The 17,694-nt window shown below is 36.0% G+C and overlaps 3 protein-coding genes across 3 annotated transcripts; 2 read left to right on the top strand and 1 right to left on the bottom strand.

Annotated features, from left to right (window-relative positions):
• The first annotated feature begins 1,603 nt into the window (after positions 1-1,603).
• On the top strand, positions 1,604-10,005 carry LOC129246402 (uncharacterized). Its single transcript, XM_054885207.1, has 9 exons — positions 1,604-2,645; positions 2,802-3,106; positions 3,203-3,727; positions 3,792-3,882; positions 5,111-5,964; positions 6,032-6,167; positions 7,148-7,251; positions 7,312-7,439; positions 7,519-10,005. Exons 1-9 carry the CDS (start codon positions 1,739-1,741, stop codon positions 8,324-8,326), a joined length of 3,858 nt encoding a protein of 1,285 aa, XP_054741182.1. The 5' UTR covers positions 1,604-1,738; the 3' UTR covers positions 8,327-10,005.
• Positions 10,006-10,101: 96 nt separating this feature from the next.
• On the bottom strand, positions 10,102-12,353 carry LOC129246403 (nischarin). Its single transcript, XM_054885208.1, has 6 exons — positions 12,336-12,353; positions 11,881-12,111; positions 11,587-11,820; positions 11,389-11,520; positions 10,536-11,325; positions 10,102-10,465 (listed from the first exon to the last, which is right to left on the bottom strand). Exons 2-6 carry the CDS (start codon positions 12,088-12,090, stop codon positions 10,308-10,310), a joined length of 1,524 nt encoding a protein of 507 aa, XP_054741183.1. The 5' UTR covers positions 12,091-12,111; positions 12,336-12,353; the 3' UTR covers positions 10,102-10,307.
• Positions 12,354-14,703: 2,350 nt separating this feature from the next.
• Positions 14,704-17,048, top strand: LOC129246045 (Golgi pH regulator). Its single transcript, XM_054884553.1, has 7 exons — positions 14,704-14,914; positions 14,969-15,239; positions 15,290-15,515; positions 15,573-15,757; positions 15,824-16,005; positions 16,073-16,258; positions 16,322-17,048. Exons 1-7 carry the CDS (start codon positions 14,873-14,875, stop codon positions 16,589-16,591), a joined length of 1,362 nt encoding a protein of 453 aa, XP_054740528.1. The 5' UTR covers positions 14,704-14,872; the 3' UTR covers positions 16,592-17,048.
• Positions 17,049-17,694: the final 646 nt, after the last annotated feature.

The following is a 17,694-nucleotide window of genomic DNA, read 5'->3' as shown; positions in this document are numbered from 1 at the left end:
CTCCTATTTTGGTTACTACAACCAGCCGAAGTGCTGCCAGACATCGTATAAATAAACAATTTTAGAAGATAATAAATGACTAGAAATACAAAATTTTACAAATTATTTCTATATTATATACGTCTATTCATATATATATATATATATTTATTATTATTTATATACATATATATATTAATGCTTGATTTTCAGTAAAGTATGTTTGATTGTATGCATTTTGAATATATGATATATATATATGATATATATATTTTTAATTCCAAATTTTCACTATATTATGAAAATATGATATATATATATACATATACATGTATATTTAAAAAAAAAGAAAAAAAAGCGCCGCAGGCGAAAATTTGGAATAAAAAATCGCGCGATTTTTAAAAAAAAGAAAAAAAAAGCGCCGCAGGCGAAAATTTGGAATAAAAAATCGCGCGATTTTTAATTCCAAATTTTCACTATATTATACATATATATATTTAAAAAAAAAGAAAAAAAAGCGCCGCAGGCGAAAATTTGGAATAAAAAATCGCGCGATTTTTAATTCCAAATTTTCCCTATATTATGAATATATGATATATAATTATACATATATATATTTAAAAAAAAAAGAAAAAAAAGCGCCGCAGGCGAAAATTTGGAATAAAAAATCGCGCGATTTTTAATTCCAAATTTTCACTATATTATACATATATATATTTAAAAAAAAGAAAAAAAAAGCGCCGCAGGCGAAAATTTGGAATAAAAAATCGCGCGATTTTTAATTCCAAATTTTCACTATATTATACATATATATATTTAAAAAAAAGAAAAAAAAGCGCCGCAGGCGAAAATTTGGAATAAAAAATCGCGCGATTTTTTATTCCAAATTTTCACTATATTATGAATATATTATATATATTCTTTTTTATATATTAAATATCTATATATAAAAAAGAATAGTTAAAAAATTTTAAAAAGAATATATACACCCCATTCCCTCATATTCTAACAGAAAAGAGTGTGTTGAAATTATGTTCCTATGTTGCTTCGTTTTCAATCGCATTCTATTATTTTTTTTTTATTTTTTGCTTCTGGCAGCACTCCATTCAGCCATGCTTTTCAGTTATTGTAAATTTAGCTGGCATATTTGGAGTTAGCAACTTAAAAATGCAATATAAATGGTTAATTTGTGGTAAAAATAAATAAAAAGAGTTAAAAACGTGTGTGTATGTTAATATAGTTTCAATATTTATTAAAATAAATGTGATAAATGCACTTATTCTATCAAAATTTGGTGAAGGTAAAAGACAAACTTTATCAACAAATAACTTAAAAACTATTATTAACAGAATAGTGTTGGTGCTAGTTTTAGCAAAATAAGCACGAAATGAACATCTCCTGTGAATTTCATTGAAAAATTCGTAATATTTCTCTCAAAACAAGTGAGGGGAGAACACATGGAGTCGGAGCCAAACGCTCATCGAAAACAGTTGACAATTATATCTCTCAATTTAAAAATTCACAAAGAGTCTTTACATAAACATATTTCTTAAGTAATACCTCAATTTTGTACTACACGGGAATCTCTCAAAACAGAAATAAAATCACAAAGTTGGCAACGCCAGCAAAGTAACGCCGCCAGCGCCATTTTCTCAGGGCGAAAAATCTATCAGACGGAAAAAATATTTTAGGGAAATTTTTTTAATTAAAAATTTGGATAATTGCATTTTAAGGCGCGTTTAAATTGCTAAATAAAAAAATGCGCGTAACCAAAAGTGATATAAGCTTAGAGTTAGAGTGCTGGGTTGAGGAGTTATCACCAGCGCAATTAGCTGCATACGAGAAAGTTGCCAACGAGCACAATGCAATTAAAAATGCATTGAAATCGGCGCTAACCACCAATGAGGGTCGCGAACTCTTTAATGGGCAAGTATTTCAAGCGTATTCGTTCAAGGGTAAAGTCTTGGCAGAATTGAAAGAGGCAACATTACCACCGAAAAAACCAGCAAAGGTCGACCCGCCTGCCGCGCCAATAGCAAGCACACGCGGTGGGGGACGCAAGCGGCCTTCAAATTTCGTATACTTAGAATCTTCGGATGAAGAAGAGGACGATGTACCATTGGCGAAGCGCATTGCAGTAGCTGCTGGTAAGAAGGGAACAACGCCTGCAGTGGGTGGAGCAACACCAAATGCGACAAAGGGACTTAAAGGTCAAAAGGGCGCACAGCCCCCGCCAGCAGTAGATAAAAGTTCACCAAGTGCAGGGGGTAAAGGAGCAAAAGCGGGTGCTGCTGGCAAAGGTTCAACTTCAGGTAAAGGAGAAAAGGGAGCAGCGGCGCCGTCTGCACCGCCTGCAAACTTTAAGCCATCGGAAATTACTTCTGTTGGTGGATTGGTTATTGGTACAGACAACAAAGACGGTAAAGATGGTAAAGACCAAAGTAAAGAAACTAAGCTACAAGGCAAAACATTCCCATCTTTGGTGGTATTGGCCAAACCATGGCTCAAAGTGAAGGATATGTCTAGTACGCGCAGCAAATTAGATTCGAAGGTTAAATTGGTGCTGATGTTGACACCAAACAAATTTACTGAGTGGCTTATACAAGAAGGTTTGCTGAAAGCCGAACAAAAGTGTGCAAATCATCGAGCACAGGAGTTGAAATTGGGTGAGTTTAGAACAAAAATCTGATAGGAAAATAAAATAAAAATTTATTTAATTGCTAAAAAATTCGAAATTTTATTTTTTAAAAATTTTTAAATTCAATAATAAAGAGGTTTGCTATTTTATTTAACATTAACTTAATTTTTTTTAACCTTACTAGGTGTCTATTCCGATGCCACAAAGTTTCCTTACACTGGCGGTTATGTTTGGATTAGTGAATGTTGTCCTATGCGTTTTGTTTCCGTTTTCCACGGTTCCATTTTTGAAGGAGCCCCACATCCACCATCGTGCATACTTAAACTTATCTACCATTGGTCTTGTCAGACAAATATACAAAACGTAGTGCAGTGGGTTAAGGTGGACAATGTTTATATTAAAGGCGTGTATACCTGGCTTCGCGCAATTTGCACTTTGGCAGTACATCAGAAATGCAAGAAATTGGGAGGACCGGAGAGATTTGTAGAGGTGGGTGGTTAATAAATAGTATTGTCTTTTGTTTCACATGACAGTGTACGAGTTTTATCAAAATATGGTTTTATGCTTTATTTTTCACTCTATAAGGTGGGTGTCATTTCATTGGGCACCACATCACAGGATGGCCAACAACGTCAAGTGAAAGTGGAAGTTTTGGGTGTACTTGATTATGCCGAGAAAACCATACGCCTTCGTGCCGTAGAACCGGTATCAGATGCAGATCGCAACTATAAAAAACGATTCCAGACTATACTGGAACCACTGCAACGTTGGGTGCACAAAGACAGCGTAATTTGCATCGATCTAACAGTTGACAAAATGACACTTTATTCAATGGGTTTCAAAAACATTATACAAGCTGCAGCAACTGATAACAGCGCGAAGCATACCAACGCGGCCGTGATGGATTACTTGCGGCGAATTGTGCCACGTATGTTCCAGAATACGTTATCTTTGCTTTCGCGACAAATGATACAACAGTTCTTGGATGAATTGGTATGGCGTGAACAATTCGGCACCTACGCCTTGCAAGCCTTCAACAATATAACTGCACATATCGCTGAACAGACACGCATGAATACGAACGAAACCCTAACACAACGTTTATATCAGGTGAGTATTTGCATGAGCATTGCTCGATTTAAAAGTTCGAAATTGATAACGTTTTGTTTAATAGGTGGCTACGAATCCCTTCAAGGACTGGAGTATATTGCCAGCTAATTATAGAGAGACACCAGCAAATACAACACCAAAACGATTGAAAAAACGTTAGTATGAAATTTAAAACATGCTTGCCATCCTTCTCCATACTTCTACCCTTAATTTGCAGCTAAAGACGTAGCTATACCGTAAAATATATTGGGATTACGTGTTGTTTTTCGTTGTACTAATACATAACTTTTATTTTTATTTTCTTCCGTTGCAGCACTCATTTAAAGCCTCATGAAGCAAATCTTTTTAATGCGCTTTTATGTCCTAGTTTTAAATCTTGTGCTTAAAACCTCAGGCCTTTACCTCAACTAGATGCTAAGTACACTCGAAAGAGCAGTATATGTGTTATTTGTCATTACATTTTAAATTTGAATAATCGATAATTGTTGCAGCGCTAACTGTTATAAACATAGAAGTTAAATTCATAAAATATTCTTTTTAGAGTACAAATTTCTTAAATATTTAGAATTAGTCAAACTTTCATAACTTGTGCTGAAAACTTTTAGTGTATAATTGAAGGTTTAATTCCATACAAAAATTTTGTTAAAAGAGCGAATTGCTTTAAATATGCATATAATGCTTTACTTTCTACTTAAATTCACTTTTCTGGTGTACTTGTAAGTTTTCTCCTAATTTGGAAAAAAACCTTCAATATTGTTCACGTTACATTAATTCTGTGTAAAAAATAATGCATATTTATAAACAAAAAGCATAATATCTTATTAATATTTAAGTGTAGCGAAGTTAAATAATGATCATTTGATTTTGAATAAATTTCTTGTTTTATTAAAAACTAAACAAACAAGACAAGCTTTTCTATTTTCATTTTTGGTGCATTTATTGTTGGATTTAAAAGTTGTGATTGTTAAGAATTTGCCCAAAAAACAAAACAAAAAAAATCCATTTGTGGTATTATGCTTTTTGTATGCGATTTGAACGCGATAGCTAGAAGTTGGACAGCTGTAGAGTTATGGTAAAACAAATTTATGAGAATTGAGTTTAGGACCCATAAATAGGGAAAATTGGTAGGATAGCCTGCAATTTTGAAAAAAAAAATTAATTACCCAACGTAGTGGTGCTTGTAGAAGATAAATGGGGATTTGCTTCTAATTTGTCGAGTTCTTTATATTTGAAACCAACAAAGTCTGCCGCTGACTTAACATATCTGCTCTTTCGATCAGCATCCCAATATTTTGCAATTTTCCATATTTTTTTTCTTCGCTTGCCCATATTTTCTTCAAGTTTTTAACGCACCATTTATTTCAAATCCCATCACCTTTACAGCGATCAATGAAGCCGACTATGGTCAGCCAGAAAAAATCAATTTGAAGAATATTAAAAAAGAGAAGCCGGATTCATCAAAGCATGACACCTCTTCATCTACATCGACACCAGTTACAGGTCGCCGTGGCCGTCACGCAGCTGCGCCTGTAGAAAATAACCACAAACCCGAACCGAAGAAGTCTACAACGAAAGCTAGCAGCTCGACAAGCAAAGCACCACCGCCACCTACAAAGGGCTCGGCTGCGAAGCATCATACGGCCAGCGCCAAGCAAGAACCCAGCTCCAGTAAGAAGATAATTGTTGAGGCCAAGGTGAAGAAGGAGAAGGATGTTGATGATGACCTAAAAGGTCTTGAGGAATTGTACTATGGCATACGTAATGGTCTGGATATAAATTTTGAGAGTTTCCCTTACAAGAATGCATCCGGTGGTGTGTTGGAGGCAGCCACTGTAGAATGTCCTATTTGCGATATCAACGATTCGTTTGATTCCAATGAAAAGTTGCAAACACATTTGGTGTCACATATTATCGTGGACAAGGATCATCAATTCCAGTGTCTTTTCTGTCTTGATAAGCATCCAAGTGAAACTGTGCTCTCCAAGCACAATCAAATTATGCATCCACTCGAAACAAAGGCAGCCTCGTCGGCTTCGTATCACTGCTTGATTTGTCAGCAACGCTTTAATTCGCTGCATCATTTAACGGTGCATTTGCAGAAGATGCACAATATGCTGGAGTTGCCATATGTCTGTCAGGCTTGCAACTATCGCTCGTCCTCGCATCGTGATGCTGTTCGTCATTTCTACGATGATCACAAAAATCAAAATTTCTTGCAGTGTCCATTCTGTTTGGATGTGAGTGAAAGAAGAGAGAAAGAATTAATAATTTTTGTATTTATTGTCTTTTTATTTTTGTTTTTAGATTTTCCGCTTCTCTTACAAGGGTCGCATCAGCGTTTCAAATATTGAAAACTATTATATGCATCTGCGTGCTCATATTGGCAAAAGGGATTCTCAGTTGCGTTGTCAGAAATGTGCACTTAGCTTCACCGAAAAAGGTAAGTGGCTGGCGTTGAACTTTACGGTAGACTTTTTTTTACTGTTTTTGAGATCTTTAGTAGCACGACAATATTTTGCGAGTACTTTTGAAGCCAAATATATGGCATCAGTCTGTGTACAGTAACTAAGATGCAGAGAAAATACTAAACGCAGGAATATATCGCCATTTTCAAGTAATAGACAAGCTGACTACTCGCATATGGTCGAGTAAGTCGAGAGTTTTGCGACTCGCCTCAAAAAATAAATCAAAAACTTTTTTCTCTAAGGCAATCCCATTAATCAGAATAATATAAACTACTTTGTAACAGCAATTATGAGACTGGTTACTAACTCTGGTGGCGTACAGATAGAAATTAAAATTCAATCACGACCCAGGCTCGTGATGTTTTTGCTTGATCCAACGATCTATTCACGAGCCTGGCTCGTCATATTCATGCTTGAGTCAAAATATTCATCACGAGTCAGACTCGTTAAAGCACAGCAAGGGGTTAATAAGTCCGGTTCTACGTTACCGGAATGACCCGGATTTATATCCAGCCAATACTGTCACTCCAGCAGCATTCTCTGTACATATATCGCGAATGTGTATGCTGCTACAACAACCTTAGTTTGTTGCAGCGACAAAAGATACTTGGGTTTACGATTCCGGTGTAGTCGCGGCATACATATAGCCATATCCGGCTGAAAAATCGTGTTATACTTTCAGGCCAAACTAAAGAAAGTATATAAACAAAAAACATTTACATGGCAGCCGGTTCTACGTTACCGGAATGACTCGAGTTTTTCCCGACCAAGGGCTGCCGCCCCAGTATACTATCCCTGTCTATTGTACCGTGCCCCATAAAAACAAAAATGTACAGTTCTCCTTACTGCTAACAAACCGCGGCTAGAAAGTTTTCCATACGTGCAACAATTTATGCTCTTCGCTACCTAATTTTTCTATTTTGATTAATTTTGTCTATTATTTCTATGATTCCAGGTGCATTGAAACAGCATTCTGCCAATCAGCATATAAGTCTCCTGAAGAGCACACAAAAGATACAGCCGCTGTTAGCCAATTCTATGCTGATTGCACCACCCAAGGTACAAAGTCTTCAAACTCACCATAGTCACCGAGTTTTACATTCTTTTTCTATCTTATAGATACGCAGTCATCATCGCGAGCCATTGCCCTATACTGTCGTTTCGAAACTCGGCGAGTTTTATGCTTTTATTGATGGTTCCATTTGCGCCGAATGCAACTCTGAAATTCTAAACGAAGATCACTTCAGGTAAGTTCCGAATTCCGACGTAAATTTGAATAGTTTTTAAATGTTAAAATATTGTATTTTATTATTTTGTTTGTTTCAGTGGTATTTTGAAATGTAATAAATGCAATTATAAGTCCTGTTGCGAACGTGCCGTCTTTGAGCATGCCGCAGAGTGTAGCGGCGGCAGTGGCGCACGCGAAGTCATGGAGCTGCCGTTGCCAAATGAAATGCATTGTATTTGTGGCTTTTCCACATCCATTGGCAATAAGATGGCGCATCATTTGGCCACGTGTGGTCAAAAATCGGCCTATGTCTCTGTAGAAGCCGCACAGGAGAATACAGTCAAACGCAATATGCTGGACATGTTGGGCTTAGTGCGACGCGACGGCGAATCTGGCGCCGAAGGTGAGGAGCAGAGTGGGGAGCCGGCAACTACTTCGAATGAAGCTGCCACAGCAGCGGCTGACGCCACTGAGCTACAACAGTCAGATGCACCGCAAGTCAGCGATTCGGCCGCACCTATACAGTTTGGCGAAATGGAGGCCACGCCAGTGTTGGACAGCAACAGTGTGCAGCAGGAGCAGTCAACGGGTCTGGACGACACTAATGTCGGCGAACAGCAAACAACAGCCACCTATAGCAGTCACATTGTGGATAGTGGCGATGTGCAAGCGGCACAATATCACATCGGCTTCGGGCAACCAGAACAGCAGCATGCGCTCAACACATCCGATATTGATATGCCGCTAATTGGTGAGTTGGCCGATCCCAATCCACCAATCACACCACAATTTATAGGTGAGGTGCATACACCAATGTTTGATGCAGTTGCTGCTGCCGAGCAACAGCACTATCATCAAATGATGCAGCAGCAACAGCAACAACACCATCATCAACAACAGCAATGAAAACGAATAAAGCAGCGACAACGCGACTACACGTTGCCGTGGCAAAGTTATTGAGTAGCGCAAAATGCAAAATGAATTGAATTAAAGAACAGATATATATATGGTTGACGAAAAGTATAGGCGTCTTAAGAGAGAGAGAGAGAGAGAGAGCAGATTGAATTTAATAGGGGTATTCACACAGGCTGCTATCAGAAATTTATATCCAACCAATGGCTATAGAAAAAGTGCGGCGAAAAAACAGTTCGGTATGTGTTTTATACGGAAGCAAAACAACAGCAACATGAAAATTACTGTTAAATGTTACACATTTTTCTTTTAACTGTTAATGGGTTTATAATATTGCAGAAATGTGAAATTAAAATATTTGCGGACGAATCAAAATTTGCGTATTAACCCTTGAAGTGTTAAATACGATAATCAATTTTTATTAAGTAATTTTAAAATAGATGAGATGCTTAAAGCAAAGTTGCACGGTAAAATTTGTAATGAAAAAAGTTAGTGTTTTAAAGTTATACAAAAATTCACAAGTTTAAAAACAGAAAATTTAAGAAAAAATTTGAGCTATTAACAAAACTCCAACACTTGCTGCTTAGTATTGTAAAGTATGAGCAAAATTGTATAAAAATATTAGTAATTTTTCTTTTACGAGTATTTCGAACGAAATTTTTAATCACATACTGAATTGAGCAGCTACGAGCTTAGTGAATACCTTTATATTTACAGTAATGTGATATAACATGAAAGTGAAATGTGGGGAGAAAAATGGAAATATCTATCTATTTGTAGAAGATTTGGAAATTTGTTTTTGCGAGAATATTTGGAAATTTTACCTAAATATTGTTTTTTCTAATTTTTAAGTAATGTACATTTTGTTTTAATGTGCTCAATCACTTAAGAATATTTCAATACCGTAAAAGATAAATTTTTATTCGATAAAACTAAAACTGATCAAAATTTCCTCAAAAAATGTAGACACAAAGGAAACATGCGTAACAGTTTCCTATATCGTTCGACTGTGAATACCCCTATTTGGCTCAGCATTGTCTCGTAAGTGCTTTTGTTTTTTTTTTTTTCTAAAGTAAAAAATGACATTTAATACTTGATACTAAACACAAACCATTGTAAACAAAATTGATGTTTTTTTTTTGTTTTGGTTTTCTTCAAATACCGCACAGACTACTAGAATTAGCTAACACATTAAAGTTTTTATTTAATTTAAATAAGCCAGAAATCGCTTAAGGCAAATTAAACAAAAAGTAATAATATACATACATATATAAGGACTGAGTAGCTCCCGACATAAAATATTAATAAATTTTTAGAGTCAGAAAAAATAAAACAGTAATTACATATAGGAATATATACATATAGAAAACAAGTGAAAACTATACACGCGTATGTACATATAAAGGCGTACGCCCATATTATAAATTGGATAACGGCTTTGCAAATTATATTTGATAAAAATTATAAACCAAATTTAACTGTATGTGTGTGTATATACTAGAATTGTGGCGCTTTGACTTTCACTTTTATTTCGAAGCATCTAACGAGATATTGTAAAACGCATGTACCCGAGTGCCCATTAGTTGAAGGTGCAATTTAGTTAACTAACTTACGCGCAAACTCAAACTTTAATTTGTTCTTTAATATTTGAATAAATTTGGTAAAATAACTAATACTATTTTTTAATTACTGTGCAATAAATAATTTAGTGAATAATTATGATAATTATATAATGTATAGTGTGATGATAATATTGCACCGAGATAACAAGGGGAATGTATCGTACAGGAAGAACAAAACGATTTGATTTAAAAATATTCAACATTTTGTCAACTTATTCTGCACTAACTTTTTGGTACACCTTTAAAAGCAGTTGACCCAGCTATTGCATTTCACCTTTCTTAAGCGTTGTCTACTTTTAGGTGTTCTATGCAGTTTGGCGTTTTCGAATTTGGCACCGTACCTGTGATGCTTTTTAACGCTGCTCATTGCGACTCATTTGACGCATTTTCGATGTATGCAACGCCGATAGCACTAAGGCCGTGTCGAGCTCCTTTGGTGTGCCTCGTTCGCTATCTAGTGAAATCTCCGCGGCGCGTTCGTGGAAGCGCGCCAAAACGCGTGGCCGATAGTCTAGAATGAAACAGTTCATTCATTCATTAATTTTACCATAGTTGATTCTAGCCAGATTTCAAGTACTCACCCACACTGCCCGCTAGTGGATTGCCAGTTAAACGCAATGTCTCCAATATCGGTAGACGCGCCACATTATCCACCTCTTCGAGATCGTCAATGAGATTGCAACTTAAATCCAAATTAACTAAAGACAACAACTTACGCAGGCCAGTCAACTTTTTCAACCGATTCTGCGCTAGATTCAATGTGACCAAATTACCCAATTCTAAATGCCAATCAATGCACTCAGCTATGAGGTTTACCGACAACGATAACGTCTGCAGCTGTGATAATTCGGCGAGACTTTGTACGGTGCGTATACGATTCTGATCCAGCACTAGTGTGTGCAGTTGAGGTGCTGTACGTACGCTGGCATCAATTTGTGTTAGTAGATTTCCTGTCAAATCCAGTTCGGCAAGGTTGCTCCAATTCGTTCTCGCGTTTGGTAAACCACTTGATATGGGCGCATCAGCACAGCTGCTGTTCGAGGTCGATTGCGCTGCTGCAGAGCTATTCGATGTGCAAGAAACAGCATCAGAAGCAGACATTGCGGCTGCTACAACGGTATCTCTATGTATGTTGTCGCACATAAGTATTTGATTTATGTGTGTCATCGTGGTGCTGTGCACACAAATAGTTTGCATTGTTGGTTTCAGTATCGCAATATCTACTATATTCTCGGTGGAAAGCCCATGGAATTTGAGTGTCTTAACGTTACGGAATGCATTAAGTGTGAAGCGAAGATTCTTAGGTATAATATTGCTACGCCCGATAGGCACATCGACCGTGTTGTAGTCGTTGTTAAAGGACGTGTTGTCCTGCCGCCAAAAGTTAAATTAATATTACCACTTCCCTTAAGTCATAGAAGAAATCTAGTTTACCTTCACCGGCGTCACGATTAGTACCTCCAATTGCGTACAGAAGTCCAGGACATGGGAAAAGTCAAACTTTCCACGGTGTTCGATATTCTCGGGTGGACAAGGCAGGCATAAACGCTCGCTTATCGCATAGACCTGATGTAAGAATGCTTGCATTTAATACATGTTTAATTACACTTCTCGGTCAGGTCTTCAACATACCTCTAATGCAGAGAAATTAAATTCTTTTTTTGAGCTTAATAGGGTGCTCCCAGATTCATTGAACAATTTCGCTAAGTCCTGTAGTAGGTAAATAATGTCGTACTTATTAAAATCTAAAAATTCTGCCAACACGCGAGGCAATTGGATGCGAAAGAATACAAGTAATTCCTGTAAATACTTTTCCAGCTGTTCACGTCGTTGCTCAAGAAAAGCGGGGTTTTTGTTGCCAACCAGCTAAAAAACGCAAATGCAGTTTTAAATCGGTTTTAATTCCTTTTAAATTCAGGCTTTTACCTTTTTCGGTGGAAGTAGCTTTTTTGAGATGGCTATTTCATCTACCAACTTCTCATGGAGCTGCGCAAAGTCACGATAACGTCGTTCAACCAACCACTCCACCTGGTGTACACGCACTTTGATGTCATAATAGACGACACCAGTAGAAGATTCAATATACTTTGGAATTGTTACACGCGTGTCAGCGTTTTGACGAAAGTAACAGGACATATTGAAATTTAAACGTGTACACTATAATATATTTAAATAAAATTTGTTTCTTCAGCTGCAGTTGCTAATTAAAATCTATGGCTAACTAAGCAGAACCCGTTCTACATGCAAATATTACTTAATACGCGACCGCTTAATTAGTCATCCTAAAATTTCTTAGCTAACTGTCTAATAGGCACTTAAAACTTGTTAAACACATATAGTGGGAATTTATGTATACAAATGACACTGATTAATTAAATTACACTTTCTTTTTATTGCACGAGTGCAAAATACAGCCAGATTTTCAATGTAAACCACCAGCTGTTCACCAAGAGCCATAAAACTTGCCAGGGCTCTCAAACTGTGTAATCAAACTGACATATTGAGAAATATCTGTAAGTATGGTAACATTAAAACAACTATGGGAACTGGCCTGCTGAAGTGAAAAGCGAACAATATAATAATACGTTCACATAAAAGTTGATGATCTACTTTTTCGTGCTTAACTCACAATCCGTAATTAAAAAACGAGATTTCCCATATAAAATTTCTCTCCGAAAATCTGAGATTATAAAATAGTCCTAGATAATAACCATATTTTTTGACAACAACCCTGTGTTTTCTGCGTAAGAGATTATTATTTTTATGTGTGTTAAGAAAAATATCAAAGGAAATACTAAATAAAATGGATGCCGGCAAAGAAAACAGGTTTGTGGACATAATTATAATAAAATGTCTGTGAAGTATTATTAACTATGCATACATATAACAGAAAAAGCGTGTGTCCTCTTATTACCTATTATAAAATATAATATCGAATTTCGAATACGTATTGCTGCCATAATTTTTTGAAACCTCAGTAAACGTCGTTTACGGATTTCCTCCAACTGTTTATTAATAACAGCCAAATGCGCAATTTAATTAGGTATTCCTTCTCCTTGTCTTTTGTTCATATCGTTAATAATATTTAAACAAACCAAAAACACCGAAATATTCCACCAAACTAATTTCTATGAAGAAAAACCTTTCACAACATTATTGACAGCTGCTTGTCAATTTTGCAGGTAATCTGCCATATGTCAACGGGTAGGCTAATTTTGTGGATTTATTAATGCATATGTGAACGTACTTTAAGCCAACTACCATACATCTCGGTTGCAGGAGACTTCAATTTATGCAAATAAAAAAATTGAAATTTAGCATTGGCACAAAATATATTTAAAAATAAGATGTCAAATTACTCATTTGTACTCAATATAATTGTAATATTGAATATATCCACTAAAATCACCGCTTAAACCTTCACAATGTGCTTTAACTACTCCTTATGAAAATTTTGATAACTGGTTTACGAGCTCGTAAGCTAACGAGGTTTATGTGATTTACGACGCATTTAAACGTTTAGATGAATATCTCTATTATAGCTGTGCTTCTTATTTTGCACAAATATATCTGCGCTCACATTTTGTATTGAGTAACAGATGCAAACTTTTATCCGACTTTTTAAATATACGCGTCAAAAGAAACATAGCTTCTATCTAACCCAAAAAACATGCTAAATAAATATGTGAATTAATGTTATGGATAAGTGGTTTTGTATGAGCTTGATTCTTCATTTAAATTATTTTATGCATGTTTTTCTCAAGGGCTTTAAAATTATATATTCCGTTATTTTTCAAACAAGCTTTGTATATAGAACACATTCCAAACCTTTCATCTATCATATATGGTTTTTAAATTATTTTCATACTCCTTCATTTTTGTCACACAGTTTTAAGCTCTTTCTTGAACTTGCGTTGAGATAATGATAGATAGATATTGTAATTGGCGCGTACACCTTTTTTGGGTGTTTGGCCGAGCTCCTCCTCCTATTTGTGGTGTGCGTTTTGATGTTGTTTCACAAATGAAGGGACCTACAGTTTTAAGCCGATTTCGAACGGCAGATATTTTTATGAGGAGCTTTTTCATGGCAGAAATACACTCGGAGGTTTGCCATTGCCTGCCGAGGGGCACCCGCTATTAGAAAAATGTTTTTCTTAATTTGGTGTTTCACCGAGATTCGAACCTACGTTCTCTCTGTGATTCCGAATGGCAGTCGCGCACCAACTCATTCGACTAAGGTGGCTGTCAAACAAAATGGTGCAGCCGTCATGTGTTGCTGTTCTTTATTTTCAAAATACTGGCTACAGCAACCGAAATGCACTGAAGTTCTAAAGTGCTGCTCCTTGTTGTTCAGCACATATTACTACTTGCTATTCAGCAAAAACAAAAAAATAAACATTTAAACATAAACATTGGTGCTGCAAAATGTTCAGCTGTCGTATGTGTCTGCTTTTTCCTTTTCAAAATACGTCGTGTGCTGTCCTACTTCGTTATTCGAATTCTTTAAAGTCAAATCCAATCATATTTTGTTTTGCTATAGGCGCGGCGCGCATGCAATCAACAGCAAACTTGTTATATTTTTGTTAATTTTGTTGCAGCCTTTAAAAAACACTGGCCGTATCAACAGTGAGAACAACCCTAATTTACATGCAAATCGGCAATAAACTTTTGGTAAAAATATAATTTTTTAACGATTACTTTTTGAGTCATCTGGTCACCCCACTTCCCTGCTGACAGTCGGCATTTGTTTACGTCTCATTTGGCGTTAGTGATATGTTGGCTATTTGCGGCTTCTACATTTGTTAAAATCTAAACGTTTTTGTTTTGTACGTTAAACTTTCCGGCCTTAAAAAATGAGCTTTAACAGACGAGTTTAATAAGTTTTAATTTAATATATCTCTGCAAGTTCCACAGCGGCATGGCATTTTTTGAAGACTGTATAATCGTGTTCGTTTCACAGGTAGGTGTGATGACATTCAGGTTAACAATTTTGTTGCTATTAATGTTTTTACAGATCCTGTTCTTCACCGGAGGATGGTTATTTTTTATGAAACAACTCTTTAAGAACTATGAAATACGACACATTTCCGTGCAACTGATATTCTCGGTATGCTTTGCTCTCTCGCTCACCATGTTTGAGCTGATAATCTTCGAGATCTTGGGCGTGTTGGAATCTAGTTCTCGTTATTTCCATTGGCGACTCGGGTTAACGCTTTTACTACTGATGGTAATTGCGGTCATACCACTGTACATCTTATATTCCGTAATACATAGTCTATCATTTGGTAAGTTGAGAGATTTTTCTGAAATAAAAATTTCATGAGCATTCCTGCAGTATCTGACAAATGGGTGCGCATATTTACGATACTGAGCTGGTTCGTATTTCTATATGGTCTTTGGAAAATCGGTGACCCTTTTCCGTTGCTAAGCGTCTCACATGGAATTTTCACTATAGAACAAGGTGTATCGCGTATTGGTGTAATTGGTGTAACCGTGATGGCAGTACTGTCTGGGTTTGGTGCGGTTAATTGTCCCTACCAAAGCATGACTTATTTTATAAAGTAAGATATGGGATTATTAGGGATAGTCAATTTAATAAGTTGAAATCTTGCATACAGACCAGTTTCACAAAGTGACATCATCAATTTGGAGCGGCGTCTAATGCTCACAGTGGATATGGTTGTGGCGAAAAAGAAGCGTATAGCTTTAGAAGTTCATCGTCGAAAAAAAGAAAATCACATCAGAAAAGGGTTATGGAACATTTTAAGCTCGGCTGTTAATCGTCTGGACAGCAGCGGTCAAGGTTTTCGTCAACTGTTAACTGTTAAAATTTAAAATTTCGTTATTTCATATGCACTTATTTTTTTAGATATTGGTCAACTGCGTTTGGAGATATACGGTTTGGAAGAGTTAATGCGGCAGCTTTTTTTGGAAATTAATTCAATGAAAAATATGCAAGAACGCCAGAAGTGGTCACAGACGTTGCAGGGGAAATATTTCAATGTTTTAGGTCATTTTTTCAGCGTTTACTGCGTGTGGAAAATATTTATTGTAAGTAAAATTTGCGCTTACATATCTACAAGTACTATAAAAATATGTTTTCTCAATTATTTTTCAGTGCACAGTTAATATAATATTTGATCGAGTGGGGCGCAAAGATCCTGTTACACGCGGCCTTGAAATCGCCGTGCATTGGTGTGGTTTCGATATTGATCTTGCCTTTTGGAATCAGCATATATCCTTTTTACTGGTTGGCTGCATTGTGGTGACGTCCATTCGTGGTTTGCTGTTGACTCTGACAAAGGTTAAATTTAGCATATTTATATAATTACATATTTGTATAACAGATCGTGCCTTCTCATTGCAGTTCTTTTATAGAATATCATCTAGTAAATCATCCAATATTATAGTACTAATTATGGCCCAAATAATGGGTATGTATTTCTGTTCGTCAGTTCTACTGATGCGCATGAATTTGCCTGCCGAGTATCGCGTGATAATTACAGAGGTCCTAGGGAGCCTGCATTTCAATTTCTATCATCGTTGGTTCGATGTCATATTTCTAGTGAGTGCATTAAGTACCATTTTGGTTTTATACCTCTCTCAGAAGCCTAAATATGATGCTAGCATAGACTAGATTTTTATTTTTTGCAGTCTATAAAGTGATGTTACAAAGATTGTAACTAGCACATGTGTGCTAACATACAATACATGTACTCGTATTTAGAAAACCAAAAATAATTTAATTGTAATTTTATTAAGCTTAGTCTATTACATTTAACCGAATTTGCAAGAACTATAAACAATTTTATATCTGCATGTAATATAAGAATTCTTTTTGGTTCTTCCGCAGCGCACAAAAATTGCGGATAATAGAAAAAAAAGTATTTCATCACTGCTAACGCATATTGCAATAAAATATTCCATTATTTTAAAGCAATTATACTTTATTGTAACGAACTGTGTAATATTAAAAATGAAACGAAAGTAAATATGTACATTGGATTGCCTATAAGTTTTCTTTTAACCCAATCAGTTATTTTAGCGGCTCGACATCCATCGGCACCTATTTGCCATGTTTTCGTATCATTCCAAATTCTTTCAAACAAGTCGGAATTTTAGTCAATTACATACATGCTGCTGGAGTGACAGTCCTTGACCGGATATAAATCCAAGTCTTTCCGGCAACGTATAAGCGATTGCCGTAGGGATGCTAATATGTCTGTAAGTTCTTCCTATGTGCGGCATGGGTCTTGAACGGGTTATATTTACAATTCCTCATACTCAAATTTCTTCACTTGTTTGTACATTCACAAAACATTCCCCATACATTTTTAGCGTGTGCTGCTGAAGTGACCGTTTTTGCTGGATACGAATCTAGGCCACTTAGGTAATGAAGAACCGACATTTCCGAGAAAGTGCTTAAAACAATATCTGTATTTTATTTACAAATAACGAAGAAGCGAGCTTGATGTGAAGACCCTTTACTAAATGTGTTTTGATATCTGTCAAACTTCTGTTTTCAGTTTGTCCAATTTTCTTATGTGGCCACCTCATGACAGCTGATGTTAAGACAGTGGTGGCGAGAAGATCATTAAGATAGAAATGTTTTAATAGTTACATTCGTTGTCTTCATCTGATATTTCAGAGCTCTTTGATCATAATTTATAGAAGGTGTAGATGTGGAGTAAATGAATTATTTAATGTTCTGATCCGTGAATATAGAAAATGAAACGTATG

This window comes from Anastrepha obliqua, chromosome 4 (genome assembly GCF_027943255.1).
Source record: "Anastrepha obliqua isolate idAnaObli1 chromosome 4, idAnaObli1_1.0, whole genome shotgun sequence".
Lineage (NCBI taxonomy): Eukaryota > Metazoa > Arthropoda > Insecta > Diptera > Tephritidae > Anastrepha > Anastrepha obliqua.
This window is presented reverse-complemented; position numbering and strand designations above follow the sequence as displayed.

Coding starts and splice junctions, on each gene's coding strand:
- LOC129246402 (XM_054885207.1), top strand. CDS start 1,739: ATGCGCGTAACCAAAAGTGATATAAGCTTAGAGTTAGAGTGCTGGGTT. Junction 3,107..3,202: donor GACCGGAGAGATTTGTAGAG/GTGGGTGGTTAA, acceptor TCACTCTATAAG/GTGGGTGTCATTTCATTGGG. Junction 3,883..5,110: donor ACCAAAACGATTGAAAAAAC/GTTAGTATGAAA, acceptor TCACCTTTACAG/CGATCAATGAAGCCGACTAT.
- LOC129246403 (XM_054885208.1), bottom strand. CDS start 12,090: ATGTCCTGTTACTTTCGTCAAAACGCTGACACGCGTGTAACAATTCCA. Junction 11,326..11,388: donor TAATCGTGACGCCGGTGAAG/GTAAACTAGATT, acceptor TTTTGGCGGCAG/GACAACACGTCCTTTAACAA. Junction 10,466..10,535: donor TCCACTAGCGGGCAGTGTGG/GTGAGTACTTGA, acceptor GTTTCATTCTAG/ACTATCGGCCACGCGTTTTG.
- LOC129246045 (XM_054884553.1), top strand. CDS start 14,873: ATGGCATTTTTTGAAGACTGTATAATCGTGTTCGTTTCACAG. Junction 15,240..15,289: donor AATACATAGTCTATCATTTG/GTAAGTTGAGAG, acceptor GCATTCCTGCAG/TATCTGACAAATGGGTGCGC. Junction 16,259..16,321: donor TGCTGTTGACTCTGACAAAG/GTTAAATTTAGC, acceptor TTCTCATTGCAG/TTCTTTTATAGAATATCATC.